This window comes from Aquarana catesbeiana, linkage group LG02 (assembly GCF_042186555.1).
Source record: "Aquarana catesbeiana isolate 2022-GZ linkage group LG02, ASM4218655v1, whole genome shotgun sequence".
Classification (NCBI taxonomy): domain Eukaryota; kingdom Metazoa; phylum Chordata; class Amphibia; order Anura; family Ranidae; genus Aquarana; species Aquarana catesbeiana.
The window spans coordinates 1751580-1776009 of record NC_133325.1 but is presented as its reverse complement, the minus strand read 5'-3'; the positions used below and the strand labels follow the sequence as shown (position 1 = coordinate 1776009).

Genomic DNA, 24430 nt, shown 5'->3' with positions numbered 1-24430 from the left:
GGGGAGCATTGATGGTTTCAAAAAACTATTAGATAAGCACCTGAATGACCACAACATACAGGGATATGTAATGTAATACTGACACATAATCACACACATAGGTTGGACTTGATGGACTTGTGTCTTTTTTCAACCTCACCTACTATGTAACTATGTTACTTTTGTCATAGAAATATCACGGTAAATGTGTTTTTTAAATTTACTTAGATCGACATACTTTAGCTATATACAATCTTCTATAATGTAAGGAGTGCCGGACGGGCCTGCAATCTAGTTTCTGAGATCTGGAGTTGGAGAATGAGTTGGGATGATAAATGAACTTTCATGATGTTGGATGCTTCTTGAATGTGGAGGCCCCTAATGACTGATTTATGTGCTTCCCATAAGAGATTTAGTAGGTTCAAATCTGAGCAACAAATCATTTAGGTGCCAATGAGATCTCCAATCAGGGGTAATGGATGTCTTTATGGACCTTGCTTTGTGCACTGGTGGGCAGTCATGTTGGAACAGGAAGGGGCCGTCCCCAAACTGTTCCCACAAAGTTGGGAGCATGAAATTGTCCAAAATGTCTTGGTATGCTGACGCCTTAAGAGTTCCCTTCACTGGAACTAAGGGGCCAAGTCCAACCCCTGAAAAACAACCCCGACACCATAATCCCACCTCCACCAAATGATTGGGACCAGTGCACAAACAAGGTCCATAAAGACATGAATGAGTGAGTTTGAGGTGGAGGAACTTGACTAGCCTGCACAGATTTCTGACCTCAACCCGATGGAACACTTTTGGGATGAATTTGAGCAGGGAACTGCGAGCCAGGCCTTCTCATCCAACATCAGTGAATGACCTCACAAATGCGCTTCTGGAAGAATGGTCAAACATTCCCATAGACACACTCCTTGTGGACAGCCTTCCCAGAAGAATTGAAGCTGTTATAGCTGTAAAGGGTGGGCCAACTCTATATTGAACCCTCCGGACTAAGACTGGGATGCCATTAAAGTTCATGTGTGTGTAAAGGCAGGTGTCCCAATACTTTTGGTAAATATAGTGTTGGAGGGGAGGCAAAGGAGTCCTTCAAAGGGAGCCAATAAAGTGGAGGATAAAAAATTAGATTGGAAAGAAATGTCCCCATGGGGTTTTGTGTTGCAGACAAAAATTCAAATTGAAATTGAAATAAATTTTATTGAAAAAGTATTATCATACAATTGCATGAAAAAATGTTAAAACACGAGCTCTGTGGATGAGGCCATTGCACATACATCATGGTGATACAACCGTACAGGTACATAAACAACATAGCATGATATAGGTATATACAGTCATACTGGTGAACCCCGACGCATTTCGACCATTAACAGTAGAGGTCTTCTTCTGAGGGAAAGGAGTAAAAGAACTCTACAAAAAGAATGGATTGTAAAAATGCATACATTTAAATAAAAATGATATTAACACACCAAGTGCAGTTATAAGATCCTATTTACCACTGACGGCTGTAAAGGTCGCCTCCTAGGTACTGTGCCCAGAGATTGCTCGAAGATCCTGGCTGTACGACCAGAACCCCCCGGACGACCACACAGAAGCAAGCCATCCAAAAAGCCAATGAAAGGGCCCACACGAGGCTGCCCCACCAAGGGGGGGGGGGGAGAGCGAGGTGGGGCCGGGAACCAGGAACAAGACCCCAAAAATCAATCCCCAGGGCCACTGTGGAATTATATAATAATAATAATCATGAATTAGAAAAGGTATCACTTATCCTGGACAAAGAGTAAAGGTGAAAGTGAATGACTATAAAAAATGACGGAATAAAATGTGAGAAGGGCGAATATAAGTGACGGAAGAGAGAGGCAAGGGGAAGGGGTGGGTAAGGTGTGAAAAAAAAAAATGAATTAGGACAGAGCTGGATCTTGCCAGTTCTGAAGTAGATGGAAAAAACCCATGGTGAAAGTGAAAAAGGTGAGCGAACGAAACAAAACCACACAAGGGCAAACCAAACAGTGCAAAAACTATGAAATGTGAGAAAAAAAATGGAGAGCGACTACAGTGAAAGAAAGTGAGAAAGAGCGCCCCAAAAATGGAGAAAAACCGGGATGTATGGATGGGAAAGGGAAAATGGAGAAGAGCAAAGGAGGATTACCTAATAGAGGAGGGTAGTACTATTAATTCATCAATAGTAGCATGCAGGTAGCAGGGCATAAAAGCCGCACATCCTGCATAATATAGGATAGACCAACGATTTTAGGGACCTAGAGAACAGATGATATATAGTAATTATGGGTAAATCTATTAGACGTGCTCAAAAGTTCAGTGCCTACCCATCGATATGAAGGGCATTACTTACTTTTAGCACAATTAGGAATGTGAGTCTGTTCCTGGTCGTCGCTGCCTGGGATCTGAGAAAGGTCCTGGGTGCCCCTGAGCTTATATATATTGGTCTAGAAGGAGGAGGGAATGAGATCCTAGACCTAGAGCACCGCCCCCCTCCCAACCATCCAACCCACCCCCCCCTCCTATGGGAAGTAATAGGGGACAGAGCCGCCATCATGGGCGGCCCCCACGTGGTCTCCCCAGCGTCCTGGAAAGGGAAAACCCGCCACTGTCACTTCCTCCGCAATGCGTGTGACGTCATAATATGCTGCGAACATTGAGACTCAGCTCGCGCATGCGCAGCATGCCAAAGGACGCCCAGAGTGATCCCAGGATGCCGCCGGCAGGGAAGTGCTCTCTCCGGCGCCCAGCAAAAAGAAGGCCGCCATTGGGAACACAAAAACAAAAGGGATACAAAGATTGGCAACTGGTGCCATCTGTCAGGAGACTAGTAGACCAGACTGTGTGGACTGCACAGAGATAACCCAAAACACATGTAAGTGAATAGTGATATTTATTAAAATAGGTGATAATTCAGGAAATACAAACAGTGCAACACCAACACAACAAACCCACCACAAACAACAATATCTACAGCAAGGGGCAATACCGGAATCACAGATGTCAGCCAGGCCAGGGTCATACACAGCAGGTCAGCAAGAACAAGGGATATACCAGAGACATAAACGTTTAGCCAAGCCAAGGTCATACACAGGAAGATCGGTAAATGAGGGACAGGGGAACCACAAGGTCAGATGCAGGCTCAGGATCGGGTAACAGGTGAACAAGGTCAGGGCTCAAAGAGAGAGATACCAAGGCAAGCATATGAGGGCTTGCCGGGTATTTATAGGACTGACTGTGATTGACTTCAAGTCACACCTGAGCGCAGGGAGTGTTGTCTGCTCCATACTGCCAGGATCCATCCGCTGGTGGACGTCAGTACTGCGGCCAAAAGATGAAATGACACCAGCAGGGAAATATTCTCCCGACAGTTCAACACTGCCAGGAGACACCTGCTGGTGGACCCCAGTACTGCATGCCAAACGATATATCTTACCAGCGGATGAATCCTTTCCTGACAGTACCCCCCCTAAAGGAGCGGCCTCCGGAATCTCCAACTAGTCTTAATTGTCCATAGTCTATGGCATCAGGCAGAATGGTGGAAGAAGGCTGGTCATCAGGCCCATCCAGGCAGACAGCTGGCACATCAGAGTCATTGAGCTGGGCAGCGGACAGGAACAAACCGAGCTGGGCAGCAGGCTCCGGGTCATCAAGCTGGGCAGCCGGCTACGGGTTATCGAGCTGGGCAGCCGGCTCCGGGTCATCGAGCTGGGCAGCAGGCTCCGGGTCATCGAGCTGGGCAGCAGGCTCCGGGTCATCGAGCTGGGCAGCAGGCTCCGGGTCATCGAGCTGGGCAGCAGGCTCCGGGTCATCGAGCTGGGCAGCAGGCTCCGGGTCATCGAGCTGGGCAGCAGGCTCCGGGTCATCGAGCTGGACAGCAGGCTCCAGAACATTAGGCCGAACAGCGAGCACCGTAAGGGCAGGCCGGATTACAGGCACTGACTCAGCAAGCTGGGTAACGGACCCCGGCCCAGTGGGCTAGGTAACAGGCCCCGACTCAGCGAGCTGGACACCGGGCACTGGTTCGGCAAGCCGGATAACGGATACTGGCTTGACAGGCAAAGTGACGGACTTCGGTTTAGCAGACTGGGTAACGGGCACCAGTTCAGCAGACCGGGTAACGGGCACCGATTCAACAGACTGGGTAACGGACGCCGATTCAGCAGGCTGAGACACAGGCACCGAAACTCCAGGCTGAAACACGGGCACCGAAACTTCAGGCAGAGACACGGGCACCGAAACCTCAGGCTGAGATACTAACATCACGACATCAGGCTGGAAGACAGGTACCAGGATATCAGGCTGGAGGATGGGCACATCAGACCGGAAAGTAGGCTCATCAGGCTGAACAGTGGGCACATCAGGCTGGAAAGTGGGTACCGAGACATCAGACCGGGCAGCAGGTGCTGGAACTTCAGGCTGGACAGCAAAGACAGGCGCTGGCACATCAGGCAGAACAGCAGGTACTGGCGCAACAGGCTGAACAGGTACATCGGACTGGTCAGTAGTCGCTGGAGCGTCAGACTGGAACATGGACACTGGGATTTCAGGCTGAGCAGCAGGCACTGGGACCTCAAACTGGGCAGCGGACACAGGCATTGGCACAACTGGCTGAGTAGCAGACACTGGCACATCAGGCTGGAAAGCGGACTGGAAAGCCGGCCCTGAGACATCAGACCAGGCATTGGGTACTGGAACTTTAGACTGGGCAGCAGACACAGGCGCTGGCACATCGGGCAGAACAGCAGGTGCTGGCATACCAGGCTGAACAATAGGTACATCGGACTGGACAGTAGTCACTGAAGCGTCAGACTGGAACACTGGTAGCAAAACTTTAGGCTGGAACATGGACACAAGGTCATCAGACCGGTCAGCAGGCACTGGACCGTCAGGCTGGGTAGCAGGCACTGGACCGTCAGGCTGGGTAGCAGGCACTGGACCGTCAGGCTGGGTAGCAGGCACTGGACCGTCAGGCTGGGTAGCAGGCACTGGACCGTCAGGCCGGGTAGCAGGCACTGGACCGTCAGGCCGGGTAGCAGGCACTGGAACGTCAGGCCGGGTAGCAGGCACTGGACCGTCAGGCTGGGTAGCAGGCACTGGACCGTCAGGCCGGGTAGCAGGCACTGGACCGTCAGGCCGGGTAGCAGGCACTGGAACGTCAGGCCGGGTAGCAGGCACTGGAACGTCAGGCCGGGTAGCAGGCACTGGAACGTCAGGCCGGGTAGCAGGCACTGGAACGTCAGGCCGTGTAGCAGGCACTGGAACGTCAGGCCGGGTAGCAGGCACTGGAACGTCAGGCCGGGTAGCAGGCACTGGAACGTCAGACCGGGTAGCAGGCACTGGAACGTCATACCGGGTAGCAGGCACTGGAACGTCAGACCGGGTAGCAGGCACTGGAATGTCAGACTGGGTAGCAGGCACTGGAACGTCAGACTGGGTAGCAGGCAGAGGTTTGGCAGAATCAGGTGGGTTAGTTGGTGTGGAAGCAAGTTGGGTTACTGGCAGGATCGTGTGGGTAGGAAAGAATTTGTTTATTTTTTGGTTTAGCCCGTGCAGTTTTGTATGTAGGTGCAGGGCTGTAAGAAAAGAAAGTAGCTGGATCGAAGGAAGACCAAGGAACTGTAGCTAGAGAGGGGTTTTGTGGGACTGTTACAGGTGGAGGAGAAGAGACAGGTGGATTGAAGGCGGGATAGGTGCTACACTTGGAGACTGGGTGGTAGTATTTGGTAGGGGGTTGAGTAAACTGGGCTGTAGCTGAGGTTACCATAGGCGACGGGGAGATAGATTTTTGGGAAGGCAGGTGATTAATGGTAGGGCTGGAATATTGTGGCTTAGCTAAAGACAGGAGATCTGACCATGCCTGCAGCACAGGTTGAACAAACGCTGATTCGCACACAGCCTGACTAATCAAGGATTGCACTGACTGGATGCAACTAGACAACACCTGCTGTGAACAGGAGGAATAGTGTTCCATGAAATAGGCTGGATCATCCTCTAACAACCAAATCAGGGATTCAACTTGGCCATAATTGAAGGGGGGAGAAAAATCATTGCTTCCTTCGGGAATGCATGAAAGGGCTAGTTTAGCACATAACTGGATCAGGGGCTGAGCATCTTCAAATGACATACACCCCTGATCCACTAGGGAATGAGCTAATCGGATAGTTTCCATCAGCTGGTCACTAGTCCACCTTTTTAAAATCTGGCCACAATATTCACCATCCTCTTCTGCTAGCAGAGAATAATAAATTATTTCATTGCAATCCATATTAGCAGACCTAACCAGGATGGTTTCTCAATGCAGCCACATCTGGTCAGGGATGCCTTGGTATACTGTCAGGAGACTAGTAGACCAGACTGTGTGGACTGCACAGAGATAACCCAAAACACATGTAAGTGAATAGTGATATTTATTAAAATAGGTGATAATTCAGGAAATACAAACAGTGCAACACCAACACAACAAACCCACTACAAACAACAATATCTACAGCAAGGGGCAATACCGGAATCACAGATGTCAGCCAGGCCAGGGTCATACACAGCAGGTCAGCAAGAACAAGGGATATACCAGAGACATAAACGTTTAGCCAAGCCAAGGTCATACACAGGAAGATCAGTAAATGAGGGACAGGGAACCAACAGGACAGAGAGGAGATGGATCGGGCTGAAGGGTACAGGAACACAGAAGGGATCGGGTCAGGATAAGCTCGGGCACAAGGTCAGATGCAGGCTCAGGATCGGGTAACAGGCGAACAAGGTCAGGGCTCAAGGAGAGAGATACCAAGCCAAGCATATGAGGGCTTGCCGGTTATTTATAGGACTGACTGTGATTGACTTCAAGTCACACCTGAGCGCAGGGAGTGTTGTCTGCTCCATACTGCCAGGATCCATCCGCTGGTGGACGTCAGTACTGCGGCCAAAAGATGAAATGACACCAGCAGGGAAATATTCTCCCGACAGTTCAACACTGCCAGGAGACACCTGCTGGTGGACCCCAGTACTGCATGCCAAACGATATATCTTACCAGCGGATGAATCCTTTCCTGACACCGTCATTCCCCCTGCCTGCTGTGAGGCCCCTATTGGCCAGAAAGAAGGAGGGAAAACCCCAGGAGTGCAGTCGCCAGAAGCACAAGCCGCACAGTAAGGACCTGCAATGCCAGAAGCAATAAATTAAAAAGATTGTATGAATGTAACAAGCCCAAATTACACTTGAACAATAAAACCTTAATAAACAGTATACATGAGAATGTTATACAATCAACGTTTAAAAAGAATACAAGAAAACTCCTAAATGGCACTGAAATATTCCAATAAAGCACTGGGCCTGATTATACTAATATAGATATATAAGGAGAATTACTGTGTTTTACCTGATTCAAAACCCTTCAGAAACGGGGCAAAAGAGACTCATTCAGGCCTGGACAAACTGTTACCTGCAGCCTGAATATCCACCTCTGCTCCCGCTGAAGGAGGGACTTCCAATCGTCGCCCCTGACCGGAATGTGTATTCGGTGAAGGGCGATGAAGGACAATTTGGGCATCTGGTAGCCATGTTTGGACACCATATGTCTACCGAGTGGCAAAAATTGATTACCAATTTGCATACTATAGATATGCTGTCTGGTTTTCCCTATATAGAATGCATTGCATGTATATAAATAGTTGGACAATTTCCAGAAACAGAAACATTACTCCCAGTCCCTAATATGGATAGGAAAATGTGAAGAGGGAGACATAGCTCGCTCTGAAGAATAGTGGGATTTTAAAGGGGGATAGTGTATCTGTTTAGAGGTGAGCAATACCGACAACGGTTAATATAAAAAATATACATTTTATTGAACAAACATGTAAAAATAATACAGTTGAATATCATCAAATAATGAAAATCTCACGTGAACACTTGTGACAGTGACTGGTGAAAAAATATTATATATATGTGTTTAAATAGATTAAACATCAAAAGACAAAATCAAATATAGAGTCCATAACACCAAGAAGAAAAATCTGTGATAACAGTGTGTAAGTAGTATGCAGTTGCTTTTCTTGTACGTGCAGGAAGATCAATTAAACCCGGTAGCCTGGTAGATGAATGGACCATAAACGACCAGAGGTGCACAGAAATTTGAAAACGGTGCCAGGAACATCACCAGAAGATATGGAGGCTTACCAGAGGTAGTGGCCTGAAATAGCATATGCCAAAACAGGTCAAAAAGGCTTGATGACCAATTGGTCTAGATGTATTGTCTGGTCAGATGTCATCACCGCACCAACGGAGGGAAGGGGGGGGAGTAATCAGCACGACTTCCTCAATAATAATCACACCACCATAAGCCAAGCGAGAGATTCATATAACATGTGAGAGATGAAAAACACTCACATAGTGTAATAACGTATTAACTTGGATTTATTAAAAATAGCAATAAAAAACAAACTCACATATTTTGCAGATCAAACAAGCATGTAATATCGTGTAGCGGTAGTTGTGAGGGGTCCACCCGACATGTTTCAACTCAAAAGGTCGTCTTCTGGGGTGTGGAACCCTCTCACCCCACCGCTCTATTTATAGACAAAAATGACCCCCTACTGGAAGTGTCCGAAAACCGGAAGTGATTAGGATGACCCCATTTCCGGTCAGGGGGGCATATAGAAAAGTTCTAAAAGCCACACATCTATAGATTAGATACCAAAATCATATAAACTAGTGTGAGATCCGAACCACAAGGCTAATGTCTATTATTGTATAAATTGGCTTTGGTCCGGATGGTTAGATCCGTAACCAATCCTCATTTTCAATCGCTCTATCCAATAGGTGGGGGCGCCTCATTACAGCTGCGCTCCACACTCAGTGTTGAGCCACGTTAGAGCACGGTGGCGTGATGACATCATGCCCATAGTTAACATCCATGCGCTCCAATGGTATTATCCAAGCCTCGTTTTCGATCAGCCGTCGAGTGACGCGATGACGTCACGTGCATGATCGGATAGCGATGGCGGTGCACTCCAGGCCTTTAACCAAGCCTCGTTCTCAACAGGATTAACTACATCCAGCACAATAACCAAAACACAGGAAGTGGATCCCAACCTCCTATTAGAGGGGCGGAAGGGACAAAAAAATGTCAGCAAAGATGGATATAGTGCTGAAATTATGGGAACTTATGGGCACCTTAAATCATATTTAAAAAATATTCTTAAAAAATCAATCAAGTTAAAACCAGTTGTTCAAAATATAAATCATAGAACAACAATACCTTAACTTATAATCTAAATAATAGATTCAGATAAAAAACCTACCGGACACTGCCAATAGGGGGCATCAGACCAATATTATGTACAACAAAGAATGGTAAAATGGCATGCACAGTATATTAGCATGAATGCAATTAGAAAGAGTCCAAAAGTACCATAACGCTACATAAAAATACCGAAGTCATCTCTTATCAAATTAGCATACATATTAAGATTAATTAAATTAAAAAAACATAGAGAGATTAAGTCTAACTCACGCCTGATTAATAAAGGAATTAATGTCCCATTCAACATTAACCACTTCAGCCCCGGAAGGATTTACCCCCTTCCTGACCAGAGCACTTTTTACAAATTGGCACTGCGTCGCTTTAACTGCTAATTGCGCGGTCATGCAATGCTGTAACCAAACGAAATTTGCGTCCTTTTCTTCCCACAAATAGAGCTTTCTTTTGATGGTATTTGATCACCTCTGCCGTTTTTATTTTTTGCGCTATACACGGAAAAAGACCGAAAATTTTGAAAAAAAATGATATTTTCTACTTTTTGTTCTAAAAAAAATCCAATAAACTCAATTTTAGTCATACATTTAGGCCAAAATGTATTTGGCCACATGTCTTTGGTAAAAAAAATGTCAATAAGTGTATATTTATTGGTTTGCGCAAAAGTTATAGCGCCTACAATCTAGGGTACATTTTCTGGAATTTACACAGCCTTTAATTTATGACTGCCTATGTCGTTTCTTGAGGTGCTAAAATGGCAGGGCAGTACAAAACCCCCACAAATGACCCCATTTTGGAAAGTAGACACCCCAAGGAAATTGCTGATAGGCATGTTGAGCCCATTGAATATTCATTTTTTTTGTCCCAAGTGATTGAATAATGACAAAAAAAAAAAAAAAAAAAAAAAATTACAAAAAGTTGTCACTAAATGATATATTGCTCACACAGGCCATGGGCATATGTGGAATTGCACCCCAAAATACATTTAGCTGCTTCTCCTGAGTATGGGGATACCACATGTGTGGGACTTTTTGGGAGCCTAGCCGCATACGGGGCCCCGAAAACCAATCACCGCCTTCAGGATTTCTAAGGGCGTACATTTTTGATTTTACTCCTCACTACCTATCACAGTTTTGAAGGCCATAAAATGCCCAGATGGCACAACCCCCCCCCAAATGACCCCATTTTGGAAAGTAGACACCCCAAGCTATTTGCTGAGAGGCATGTTGAGTCCATGGAATATTTTATATTTTGACACAAGTTGCGGGAAAGTGACAATTTATTTATTTATTTTTTTTTTTTTGCACAAAGTTGTCACTAAATGATATATTGCTCACACAGGTCATGGGCATATGTGGAATTGCACCCCAAAATACATTCTGCTGCTTCTCCTGAGTATGGGGATACCACATGTGTGGGACTTTTTAGGAGCCTAGCCGCGTACGGGACCCCGAAAACCAATCACCGCCTTCAGGATTTCTAAGGGTGTACATTTTTGATTTCACTCTTCACTGCCTATCACAGTTTCGGAGGTCATGGAATGCCCAGGTGGCACAAACCCCCCCCAAATGACCCCATTTTGGAAAGTAGACACCCCAAGCTATTTGCTGAGAGGCATGGTGAGTATTTTGCAGCTCTCATTTGTTTTTGAAAATGAAGAAAGACAAAAAAAAAAATTTTTTTTTTCTTTTTTTAATTTTCAAAACTTTGTGACAAAAAGTGAGGTCTGCAAAATACTCACTATACCGCTCAGCAAATAGCTTTGGGTGTCTACTTTCCAAAATGGGGTCATTTGGGGGGGGTTTGTGCCACCTGGGCATTCCATGGCCTCCGAGACTGTGATAGGCAGTGAAGAGTGAAATCAAAAATTTACGCCCTTAGAAAGCCTGAAGGCGGTGCTTGGTTTTCGGGGTCCCATACGCGGCTAGGCTCCCAAAAAGTCTCACACATGTGGTATCCCCGTACTCAGGAGAAGCAGCAGAATGTATTTTGGGGTGTAATTTCACATATTCCCATGGCATGTTTGAGCAATATATAATTTAGTGACAACTTTGTGCAAAAAAAAAAAAAAAAAAAAAAAATTTGTCTCTTTCCCGCAACTTGTGTCACAATATAAAATATTCCATGGACTCGACATGCCTCTCAGCAAATAGCTTGGGGTGTCTACTTTCCAAAATGGGGTCATTTGGGGGGGGTTTGAACTGTCCTGGCATTTTATGCACAACATTTAGAAGCTTATGTCACACATCACCCACTCTTCTAACCACTTGAAGACAATGCCCTTTCTGACACTTTTTGATTACATGAAAAAATTATTTTTTTTTGCAAGAAAATTACTTTGAACCCCCACACATTATATATTTTTTTAAAGCAAATGCCCTACAGATTAAAATGGTGGGTGTTTAATTTTTTTTTTTCACACAGTATTTGCGCAGCGATTTTTCAAACGCATTTTTTGGGGAAAAAACACACTTTTTTACATTTTAATGCACTAAAACACACTATATTGCCCAAATGTTTGATGAAATAAAAAAGATGATCTTAGGCCGAGTACATGGATACCAAACATGACATGCTTTACAATTGCGCACAAACGTGCAGTGGCAACAAAATAAATACATTTTTAAAAGCCTTTAAAAGCCTTTACAGGTTACCACTTTAGATTTACAGAGGAGGTCTACTGCTAAAATTACTGCCCTCGATCTAACCGTCGCGGTGATACCTCACATGCATGGTGCAATTGCTGTTTACATTTGACGCCAGACCGACGCTTGCGTTCGCCTTAGCGCGAGAGCAGGGGGGACAGGGGTGCTTTTTTTTTTTTTTTTTTTTTTTTTCTTTATTATTTTTTTGCTTTTTTATCTTATTTTAAAACTGTTCCTTTCATTTTTTTTTTTTTAATCATTTTTACTGTTATCTCAGGGAATGTAAATATCCCCTATGATAGCAATAGGTAGTGACAGGTACTCTTTTTTGAAAAAATTGGGGTCTATTAGACCCTAGATTTCTCCTCTGCCCTCAAAGCATCTGACCACACCAAGATCGGTGTGATAAAATGCTTCCCCAATTTCCCAATGGCGCTATTTACATCCGGCGAAATCTAAGTCATAAAATGCTCGTAGCTTCCGGTTTCTTAGGCCATAGAGATGTTTGGAGCCACTCTGGTCTCTGATCAGCTCTATGGTCAGCTGGCTGAATCACCGGCTGCATTCTCAGGTTCCCTGTTGAGACAGGAGAGCCAGAGAAAAACACGGAAGACGATGGGGGGGGGGGGGCATTCTCTCCCACTGCTTGTAAAAGCAGTCTAGAGGCTAATTAGCCGCTAGGATTGCTTTTACATGAAAGCCGACCGCTGGCTGAAAAGAATGATACCAAGATGATACCTAAACCTGCAAGCATCATTTTGGTATAACCACTCAAAGTCGTGAATGCTGTACCTGAAGACAAAAATATGGCTAACAATAAAGCACAGTAAATGGTAAAGTATAAAAAATTGCATACCTGAAAAGCAAACATGATAAAACATAATAACAATAAAACATTGCAGAATAGAATACAGTAAAAAAGAGCAGAACAATAGAGAGAATAGAGAGAGAGAGAATAGAGAGAGAACAATAAAACGACAACTATTACTTTTTATTTTATATTTTTGTTTGTGTTTTTTTTTTTTTTTTTTTACACTTTTTTTGTAACTGTAACTTTTATAACGGTAACCGGTTCCAGGTTCGGGTCTCTCAAAATGCGATGGCATCTTGGGAGACCCTGTGAAAGTGTGTCCTAGTCTGTGCAATGCTGTACCCTACGCTAATACTCAGCTAGTGAATGGTAGCATTCAAAACATTCACCAATGCAAAGACCAGGATTGTCAGGACAGGAGGGACAATAATAGCGGGTGTCACGCTTATATCCGCGCTTACTGCAGACACGACATCTTTTTTGGGAGGGTTCGTTGGGTAGGGGTACTCGGGAGGACATAAAGAAAATGCCTCTCATGCAGCCGACTGCATTTGGTTGGGGATGTGAATGGGGGAAGTACGGGCGCTGCAGAAGCGGTGGGTTCCCAATTAGGATTGGCGAATGCAGCAGGAAGGGCATTATGGGCACGACGGGCCTGTGTTTGTCTTCTTTGTGGCAGCGGGACACTACTTGTGCTTGCCACCTCACCAGCTTGAACTGCACTTATGGGACTCGCCACGTCACCAAGTGTTACTGCAGTGCTGGTTTGACTATGACCGGGGTGTACTAGGCCGCTGGCGCTTGCCAGTTCACCAAAACGCTACCAAAAAAACTGTTAACGATCGCAGGGATCAGGCCTGACTCTGCGAACGCTGCAGTTATGCGTTTAGTGTTTTGTAAGTGACAGTGATCGATCGATACTGCACTTGGGTGGGCTGGGCTGGGACGGGCGGAGGGGCAAAACGCAGGTGCTAGCAGGTATCTGGGCTGATCCCGCTAACACTGCGTTTTTGGGAATCCTAAACTGTTGGGGACGCTAGTATAGATCTGATCGGATCAGATATTGATGCGTTCAGATACTATACCACTAAGGGAGGTGTACGGTGCGTGCGTGGGTGTTAGCGCTACTGGCACTAACCTGACGCTGCCTGGGGCTGGTGCTTGCCATTTCACCAAAACGCTACCAAAAAAACTGTTAGCGATCACAGGGATCAGGCCTGACTCTGCGAACGCTGCAGTTATGCGTTTAGTGTTTTGTAAGTGACCGTGATCGATCGATACTGCACTTGGGTGGGCTGGGCCGAGCCGGGCGGAGGGGCAAAACGCAGGTGCTAGCAGGTATCTGGGCTGATCCCGCTAACACTGTGTTTTTGGGAACCCTAAACTGCTGGGGACGCTAGTATAGATCTGATCAGATCAGATATTGATCCGTACAGATACTATACCACTAAGGGAGGCGTATGCTGCGTGCGTGGGTGTTAGCGTTACTGGCGCTAATCTGACGCTGCCTGGGGCGACGCATATCACCGCCGGGCGATCAGGGGGCTAAATCTTTATTCGGCGGGTGCCCTGACACTATAAAAAATAAACAAACTAACCAGCGTCACCCGTAACAGTTATACGGTGATCAGTGGTGAAAGGGTTAACTAGGGGGCAATCAAGGGGTTAAAACATTTATTAGGTAGTATATGGGGGTCCCTGTCGCTATAAAACGCTGACGGCGAACCTAAATATTTACCTCACTAACTAGCGTCACCAGCGACACTAATACAGCGATCAGAAAAATGATCGCTTAGCGACACTGGTGACAGGGGGTGATCAAGGGGTTAAAACTTTATTAGGGGGGGTTAGGGGGGTACCCTAGACCTAAAGGGGGGTAATACTAACTGTCCTAACACTGTAAATGTCACAAACTGACACCAATACAGTAATCAGAAAAAAAAAAAAAAAAACCTGCTGGTGTCAGTTTGTGACAGGGGGGGGGGGTGATTGGGGGGGGATCGGGGGGCGATCGGGGGGGGGATCGGGGTGTTTTGTGTGCCTGGCATGTTCTACTGTGTGTGTGTGTGTTGTGCACTCACATTTCAGTCTTCTCTCCTCGGCCCGGAACGGAAAATACCGAGCCGAGGAGAGATGACATCATTTCCTCTGCCTCTGTGTACAATACAGAGGCAGGGAAATGATCCCATTGGCTGAGAGCGATCGCGAGGGGGGGGCCACGAATGGATGGCCTCCCCCTCACCTCCGATCGCCGGGGGAGATTTGCCGACCGCCGCTGGCACCGGGGGGGGTCCGATCGGACCCCCCACCCGCGGGCAGGCAAGGACGTACATGTAAGTCCTTTTGCCTGCCCGTGCCATTCTGCCGACGTATATAGTCGTGCGGCGGTCGGCAAGTGGTTAATACCCTGCGGAAAATGGGACCCCAATTCATAAATCCAGTACGTCTCTAAACGAGAGACACCCCTAAGAGTCGACCCCCCCCGCCATGGGGCCGTATATTTATCTATGACAAGGAACTGAGTGCCAGCAGGGTTTCTATCATGACACTCCCTATAATGCCTCGGGACGGTGTGTTTGGTGCTACCTGCCTTGATAAGGTTAATATGCTCTGAGACACGTACAGTAAAAGATCTAATAGTACGGCCCACATATTGTTTGCCACAAGGACAGGTTAGCAGGTAGACGATCCCGGTGGTAGCACATGTGCAAAATTGCTTGATTGCATATGTACGGCCAGTTACAGTAGAGGTAAAATCATGGCTCGCCCTTCTACCACAGGTATTATATTGACAGACCAAACACTTCTTGCAAGGAAAATAACCAGTCAGATTGTGAAAAAAAGATGGTTTCTTTGGTGGGTCAATATCATTGGGTGCCAACTTGTTCCTAAGGGATGGAGCACCTCTAAATACCACCTTAGGAGTGTCGGGTAACAATGGTCCCAAACTTTTGTTCATTTTTAAGACACTCCAATGGTGTTCAAAGACCTTTTTAATGTCTTTATATTGCATAGAAAAAGATGTCAAGAATGACCACTTGAATTCATCACTGGGTTGTTTAGGTTTATCCTGTAATAGTAGCTGGCGATCTACGTTGCTGGCATTCATAATCTCTCTATCAAGGTCAGACGGGTTATAGCCCTTCTCAACAAACCTATCTTTAAGTAGCCCAGCCTGAACCATATAGGTATCTTGATCAGTACAGTTCCTGCGCAACCTTAAGAACTGACTCCTGGGGACTGATTTGATCCAAGAGCCATGGTGACAGCTATCAGTCGATATATAGCCATTTCTGTTAGTGGACTTAAAATATGTACTAAAGCTGAATCTACCCTCTTTTCTATCAATGACCAGGTCCAAGAAATGGACTGAGGTGTTACCGGCCTCGAATGTCAGGGCAATGCCCCTATCGTTAGTGTTCAAGATTGTCATAAAGTCCAGCAGATCAGCATGGCTACCCGTCCATAGGAGAAGGACGTCGTCTATGTACCGAGCCCACAGCAAGAGATGTGGGTTATTTATGGCATAGATGACATCCTCCTCCCACTTAGCCATGAACAAGTTAGCCAAGCTGGGAGCAAATTTTGCTCCCATGGCCACCCCCCTATGTTGGCGGTAGTATTTGCCATTAAACCAGAAATAATTCCGTTGTGTCGCGAACTCAATTAAATCCACAATAAAATTGATCTGGGGTGTGGCCAGGGAGATATCCCTATTCAAAAAGCATTTCACCGCATCCACACCTTCACGGTGCGGGATGCAGGTGTATAGGGACGCTACGTCCGCGGTGGCCATAATGAGGTCACCAGAGTAGGGAACGTCTGTTAGTAATCTGATCACATCCTTCGTATCCTTTAGATAGGATGGCATCTTGCGTACAGAAGGCTGGAGGAAAAAATCTATGTACTTCCCGATTCTGGAAGTGACTGAGTCGATGCCACTAATTATGGGTCGACCTGGAGGGTGAAGGGAGTCCTTATGAACTTTGGGCAAATAATACATAACTGGGATACGTGGGGCAAGGGGAACTAAAAATGATCTCTCTTTTTTGTTTAGAATATAAGAGTCATAACCTTTGGTTATCAGGTTCTTCAATTCTTTCTTATACTTATGCGTTGGATTGCTTGGTAGCTCGGTATAGGTCTCTCGATCTCCTAAGATGCGATGCATTTCCTCTAGGTAATCTGTTTTGTTTAATAAGACTATGCCTCCGCCTTTATCGGCGGGGTGGATGACCAAGTTTTTATTTTCACACAGGGTTTTTAGGCCCACTGTGGGTAGAGGATTGTGAAATTTACGTTTAAGTGGAATCTTCGCTAGATCTCGTATCACTAATTCCTTAAATAAATTAATGGTGGGTGGAAGTTGCGTTGGAGGGCTGAAGAGGGAGGGATTGGATAAATCGGAATGTACCGTGCCCGACGTTGCCGCCCTGGCTACATTCCTGGTAGGGTTCGAGATACTATATCTTTGAACATGAATTTTTCTTATGTACTTGTGAATGTCAATGAACGTATTAAATTTATTGAATCTCTGTGGGGGGGCAAATTTAAGCCCCTTGTCAAGGACACCTTTCTCTTCCTGCGTGAGAACAGTGTTGCTCAAGTTGAATACCCCCTGACACATTACGTTCTTTTTCGTTTTTCTTCTCTGGACCCTCCTCCCTCCTCTGGTCCCTCTCTTGTTTCCGGACCTCTTTTTCTGTTCGAAGGGTCCTCGCGAAAACCCTGAGTGATACGTGAGTCTGGATATGGTTGTCTATAGGGAGATGAATCGTACCCAGCACTTGGAAACGGATAAACGTTTTCATTATGGTAATCATGTAACGGGGAATATCTGTTATAGGTAGAAATTGGTAGATGTCTATAATGTGATGAGGAATTAGGGTAGTGTGGATGGTGAGGGGAGTCGTGGTAGCGAACCGGGGAATCACGATAATATGAATTCTCCCGTTCGCGATATTGGTACTCATGACCATACTGATCTCCCCTATTACCTCCTCTACCTCTGGACTGATGCCCTCTTCCCCTATGCTGGTTTCTGGGGGTATGAGCATTAGACTGTCGTCCCATGTGTGAGGGAGGACCTCCACCATATGGACGCCCTTTCTCAACAGCAGGTTTTGGACGAAACGGGGGATGTTGCATGGGGGGGACACTAGTAGCCTCATTGAGGGCATTAGTCTCCATTGTGACCTGCGGGGTGGGCGCTGCGATGGATTTCTGCCAACCAAACACTTTACCCGCCTTATAGTCCCCAATGTCACGGGAATATTTCTTATGTTTTTTAATTTTTTGTTCTCTGTCTTCCTTTACAAGATGCGCTTGCAAATTGGAAGACAGAGTGTTATATTCAACAGAATTTTTATGAGCGAATAGTTTATCTTTCAATTCCCTTATTTCTTGATCTAAAACAGAAAGGCGGATGCGCTTCCTATTAATAAGGAAATCGAGGAACTTAATCCCAGCATCGTTAAAGTATTTGAACCAGGAATCAAGTTCGACCTCCCCCTGTTGGGGTTGAACGTCCCATCTAAGACTGCGTGGGATCATGCCTTCCGTGACATATTGTTCTAGGAAGGCTAGATCCCATTGCAGATGGAGTTCTGAAACCATAACGTTCTTTAGCCTCATAAATAGTCCTCCAATTTCTGTGTCATTGGTGGAAGCAACAAATACACCTTCGGTATTGACTACCCGAGATGCACGATATTCGAAAACGTCCATATTGAAGTGGAATAAATGCGCTGCCGCTATATTAAGTGTCTAAACCATAAACAGATATTTAAAAAAAGAAGGTGGTATTTAGAGGTGCTCCATCCCTTAGGAACAAGTTGGCACCCAATGTTATTGACCCACCAAAGAAACCATCTTTTTTTCACAATCTGACTGGTTATTTTCCTTGCAAGAAGTGTTTGGTCTGTCAATATAATACCTGTGGTAGAAGGGCGAGCCATGATTTTACCTCTACTGTAACTGGCCGTACATATGCAATCAAGCAATTTTGCACATGTGCTACCACCGGGATCGTCTACCTGCTAACCTGTCCTCATGGCAAACAATATGTGGGCCGTACTATTAGATCTTTTACTGTACGTGTCTCAGAGCATATTAACCTTATCAAGGCAGGTAGCACCAAACACACCGTCCCGAGGCATTATAGGGAGTGTCATGATAGAAACCCTGCTGGCACTCAGTTCCTTGTCATAGATAAATATACGGCCCCATGGCGGGGGGGGGTCGACTCTTAGGGGTGTCTCTCGTTTAGAGACGTACTGGATTTATGAATTGGGGTCCCATTTTCCGCTGGGTATTAATGTTGAATGGGACATTAATTCCTTTATTAATCAGGCGTGAATTAGACTTGATCTCTCTATTTTTTTTAATTTAATTAATCTTAATATGTATGCTAATTTGATAAGAGATGACTTCGGTATTTTTATGTAGCGTTATGGTACTTTTGGACTCTTTCTAATTGCATTCATGCTAATATACTGTGCATGCCATTTTACCATTCTTTGTTGTACATAATATTGGTCTGATGCCCCCTATTGGCAGTGTCCGGTAGGTTTTTTATCTGAATCTATTATTTAGATTATAAGTTAAGGTATTGTTGTTCTATGATTTATATTTTGAACAACTGGTTTTAACTTGATTGATTTTTTAAGAATATTTTTTAAATATGATTTAAGGTGCCCATAAGTTCCCATAATTTCAGCACTATATCCATCTTTGCTGACATTTTTTTGTCCCTTCCGCCCCTCTAATAGGAGGTTGGGATCCACTTCCTGTGTTTTGGTTATTGTGCTGGATGTAGTTAATCCTGTTGAGAACGAGGCTTGGTTAAAGGCCTGGAGCGCACCGCCATCACTATCCGATCATGCACGTGACGTCATCGCGTCACTCGACGGCTGATCGAAAACGAGACTTGGATAATACCATTGGAGCGCATGGATGTTAACTATGGGCGTGATGTCATCACGCCACCGTGCTCTAACGTGGCTCAACACTGAGTGTGGAGCGCAGCTGTAATGAGGCGCCCCCACCTATTGGATAGAGCGATTGAAAATGAGGCTTGGTTACGGATCTAACCATCCGGACCAAAGCCAATTTATACAATAATAGACATTAGCCTTGTGGTTCGGATCTCACACTAGTTTATATGATTTTGGTATCTAATCTATAGATGTGTGGCTTTTAGAACTTTTCTATATGCCCCCCTGACCGGAAATGGGGTCATCCTAATCACTTCCGGTTTTCGGACACTTCCAGTAGGGGGTCATTTTTGTCTATAAATAGAGCGGTGGGGTGAGAGGGTTCCACACCCCAGAAGATGACCTTTTGAGTTGAAACATGTCGGGTGGACCCCTCACAACTACCGCTACACGATATTACATGCTTGTTTGATCTGCAAAATATGTGAGTTTGTTTTTTATTGCTATTTTTAATAAATCCAAGTTAATACGTTATTACACTATGTGAGTGTTTTTCATCTCTCACATGTTATACGAATCTCTCGCTTGGCTTATGGTGGTGTGATTATTATTGAGGAAGTCGTGCTGATTACTTCCCCCCCTTCCCTCTGTTGGTGCGGTGATGACATCTGACCAGACAATACATCTAGACCAATTGGTCATCAAGCCTTTTTGACCTGTTTTGGCATATGCTATTTCAGGCCACTACCTCTGGTAAGCCTCCATATCTTCTGGTGATGGTCCTGGCACCGTTTTCAAATTTCTGTGCACCTCTGGTCGTTTATGGTCCATTCATCTACCAGGCTACCGGGTTTAATTGATCTTCCTGCACGTACAAGAAAAGCAACTGCATACTACTTACACACTGTTATCACAGATTTTTCTTCTTGGTGTTATGGACTCTATATTTGATTTTGTCTTTTGATGTTTAATCTATTTAAACACATATATATAATATTTTTTCACCAGTCACTGTCACAAGTGTTCACGTGAGATTTTCATTATTTGATGGTATTCAATGTTCAGTTTTCTATATACTGTATTCACTTAATAGCGCCACACTGTGAATCTTTAGTTGTTATTTTTCCCTGAGTCTACGGGTGTGTTGGCTGCTTCCTTAGTTAGTTTTTTTTAGCGCAGCGCTGTATCATTCTTTTTTTAAATATCTGTTTATGGTTTAGACACTTAATATAGCGGCAGCGCATTTATTCCACTTCAATATGGACGTTTTCGAATATCGTGCATCTCGGGTAGTCAATACTGAAGGTGTATTTGTTGCTTCCACCAATGACACAGAAATTGGAGGACTATTTATGAGGCTAAAGAACGTTATGGTTTCAGAACTCCATCTGCAATGGGATCTAGCCTTCCTAGAACAATATGTCACGGAAGGCATGATCCCACGCAGCCTTAGATGGGACGTTCAACCCCAACAGGGGGAGGTCGAACTTGATTCCTGGTTCAAATACTTTAACGATGCTGGGATTAAGTTCCTCGATTTCCTTATTAATAGGAAGCGCATCCGCCTTTCTGTTTTAGATCAAGAAATAAGGGAATTGAAAGATAAACTATTCGCTCATAAAAATTCTGTTGAATATAACACTCTGTCTTCCAATTTGCAAGCGCATCTTGTAAAGGAAGACAGAGAACAAAAAATTAAAAAACATAAGAAATATTCCCGTGACATTGGGGACTATAAGGCGGGTAAAGTGTTTTTTTGGCAGAAATCCATTGCAGCGCCCACCCCGCAGGTCACAATGGAGACTAATGCCCTCAATGAGGCTACTAATGTCCCCCCCATGCAACCCCCCCCGTTTCGTCCAAAACCTGCTGTTGAGAAAGGGCGTCCATATGGTGGAGGTCCTCCCTCACACATGGGACGACAGTCTAATGCTCATACCCCCAGAAACCAGCATAGGGGAAGAGGGCATCAGTCCAGAGGTAGAGGAGGTAATAGGGGAGATCAGTATGGTCATGAGTACCAATATCGCGAACGGGAGAATTCATATTATCGTGATTCCCCGGTTCGCTACCACGACTCCCCTCACCATCCACACTACCCTAATTCCTCATCACATTATAGACATCTACCAATTTCTACCTATAACAGATATTCCCCGTTACGTGATTACCATAATGAAAACGTTTATCCGTTTCCAAGTGCTGGGTACGATTCATCTCCCTATAGACAACCATATCCAGACTCACGTATCACTCGGGGTTTTCGCGAGGACCCTTCGAACAGAAAAAGAGGTCCGGAAACAAGAGAGGGACCAGAGGAGGGAGGAGGGTCCAGAGAAGAAAAACGAAAAAGAACGTAATGTGTCAGGGGGTATTCAACTTGAGCAACACTGTTCTCACGCAGGAAGAGAAAGGTGTCCTTGACAAGGGGCTTAAATTTGCCCCCCCACAGAGATTCAATAAATTTAATACGTTCATTGACATTCACAAGTACATAAGAAAAATTCATGTTCAAAGATATAGTATCTCGAACCCTACCAGGAATGTAGCCAGGGCGGCAACGCCGGGCACGGTACATTCCGATTTATCCAATCCCTCCCTCTTCAGCCCTCCAACGCAACTTCCACCCACCATTAATTTATTTAAGGAATTAGTGATACGAGATCTAGCGAAGATTTCACTTAAACGCAAATTTCACAATCCTCTACCCACAGTGGCCTAAAAACCCTGTGTGAAAATAAAAACTTGGTCATCCGCCCCGCCGATAAAGGCGGAGGCATAGTCTTATTAAACAAAACAGATTACCTAGAGGAAATGCATCGCATCTTAGGAGATCGAGAGACCTATACCGAGCTACCAAGCAATCCAACGCATAAGTATAAGAAAGAATTGAAGAACCTGATAACCAAAGGTTATGACTCTTATATTCTAAACAAAAAAGAGAGATCATTTTTAGTTCCCCTTGCCCCACGTATCCCAGTTATGTATTATTTGCCCAAAGTTCATAAGGACTCCCTTCACCCTCCAGGTCGACCCATAATTAGTGGCATCGACTCAGTCACTTCCAGAATCGGGAAGTACATAGATTTTTTCTTCCAGCCTTCTGTACGCAAGATGCCATCCTATCTAAAGGGTACGAAGGATGTGATCAGATTACTAACAGACGTTCCCTACTCTGGTGACCTCATTATGGCCACCGCGGACGTAGCGTCCCTATACACCTGCATCCCGCACCGTGAAGGTGTGGATGCGGTGAAATGCTTTTTGAATAGGGATATCTCCCTGGCCACACCCCAGATCAATTTTATTGTGGATTTAATTGAGTTCGCGACACAACGGAATTATTTCTGGTTTAATGGCAAATACTACCGCCAACATAGGGGGGTGGCCATGGGAGCAAAATTTGCTCCCAGCTTGGCTAACTTGTTCATGGCTAAGTGGGAGGAGGATGTCGTCTATGCCATGAATAACCCACATCTCTTGCTGTGGGCTCGGTACATAGACGACGTCCTCCTCCTATGGACGGGTAGCCATGCTGATCTGCTGGACTTTATGACAATCTTGAACACTAACGATAGGGGCATTGCCCTGACATTCGAGGCCAGTAACACCTCAGTCCATTTCTTGGACCTGGTCATTGATAGAAAAGAGGGTAGATTCAGCTTTAGTACATATTTTAAGTCCACTGACAAAAATGGCTATATATCGACTGATAGCTGTCACCATGGCTCTTGGATCAAATCAGTCCCCAGGAGTCAGTTCTTAAGGTTGCGCAGGAACTGTACTGATCAAGATACCTATATGGTTCAGGCTGGGCTACTTAAAGATAGGTTTGTTGAGAAGGGCTATAACCCGTCTGACCTTGATAGAGAGATTATGAATGCCAGCAACGTAGATCGCCAGCTACTATTACAGGATAAACCTAAACAACCCAGTGATGAATTCAAGTGGTCATTCTTGACATCTTTTTCTATGCAATATAAAGACATTAAAAAGGTCTTTGAACACCATTGGAGTGTCTTAAAAACGGACAAAATTTTGGGACCATTGTTACCCGACACTCCTAAGGTGGTATTTAGAGGTGCTCCATCCCTTAGGAACAAGTTGGCACCCAATGTTATTGACCCACCAAAGAAACCATCTTTTTTCACAATCTGACTGGTTATTTTCCTTGCAAGAAGTGTTTGGTCTGTCAATATAATACCTGTGGTAGAAGGGCGAGCCATGATTTTACCTCTACTGTAACTGGCCGTACATATGCAATCAAGCAATTTTGCACATGTGCTACCACCGGGATCGTCTACCTGCTAACCTGTCCTTGTGGCAAACAATATGTGGGCCGTACTATTAGATCTTTTACTGTATGTGTCTCAGAGCATATTAACCTTATCAAGGCAGGTAGCACCAAACACACCGTCCCGAGGCATTATAGGGAGTGTCATGATAGAAACCCTGCTGGCACTCAGTTCCTTGTCATAGATAAATATACGGCCCCATGGCGGGGGGTCGACTCTTAGGGGTGTCTCTCGTTTAGAGACGTACTGGATTTATGAATTGGGGTCCCATTTTCCGCAGGGTATTAATGTTGAATGGGACATTAATTCCTTTATTAATCAGACGTGAATTAGACTTGATCTCTCTATGTTTTTTTAATTTAATTAATCTTAATATGTATGCTAATTTGATAAGAGATGACTTCGGTATTTTTATGTAGCGTTATGGTACTTTTGGACTCTTTCTAATTGCATTCATGCTAATATACTGTGCATGCCATTTTACCATTCTTTGTTGTACATAATATTGGTC

The 24430-nt window shown here is 45.0% G+C and overlaps 1 protein-coding gene across 1 annotated transcript in view; it reads left to right on the top strand.

The window, feature by feature from the left end:
• Positions 1-23782, top strand: part of LOC141130062 (uncharacterized) — a 162696-nt gene extending 138914 nt beyond the window's left edge. The window contains exons 8-9 of the mRNA XM_073618034.1: positions 22339-22535; positions 22653-23782. Coding sequence (XP_073474135.1) covers positions 22339-22535; positions 22653-23782 — 1327 coding nt within the window. The remainder of the gene's footprint in view (positions 1-22338; positions 22536-22652) is intronic.
• The last annotated feature ends 648 nt before the right edge of the window (positions 23783-24430 follow it).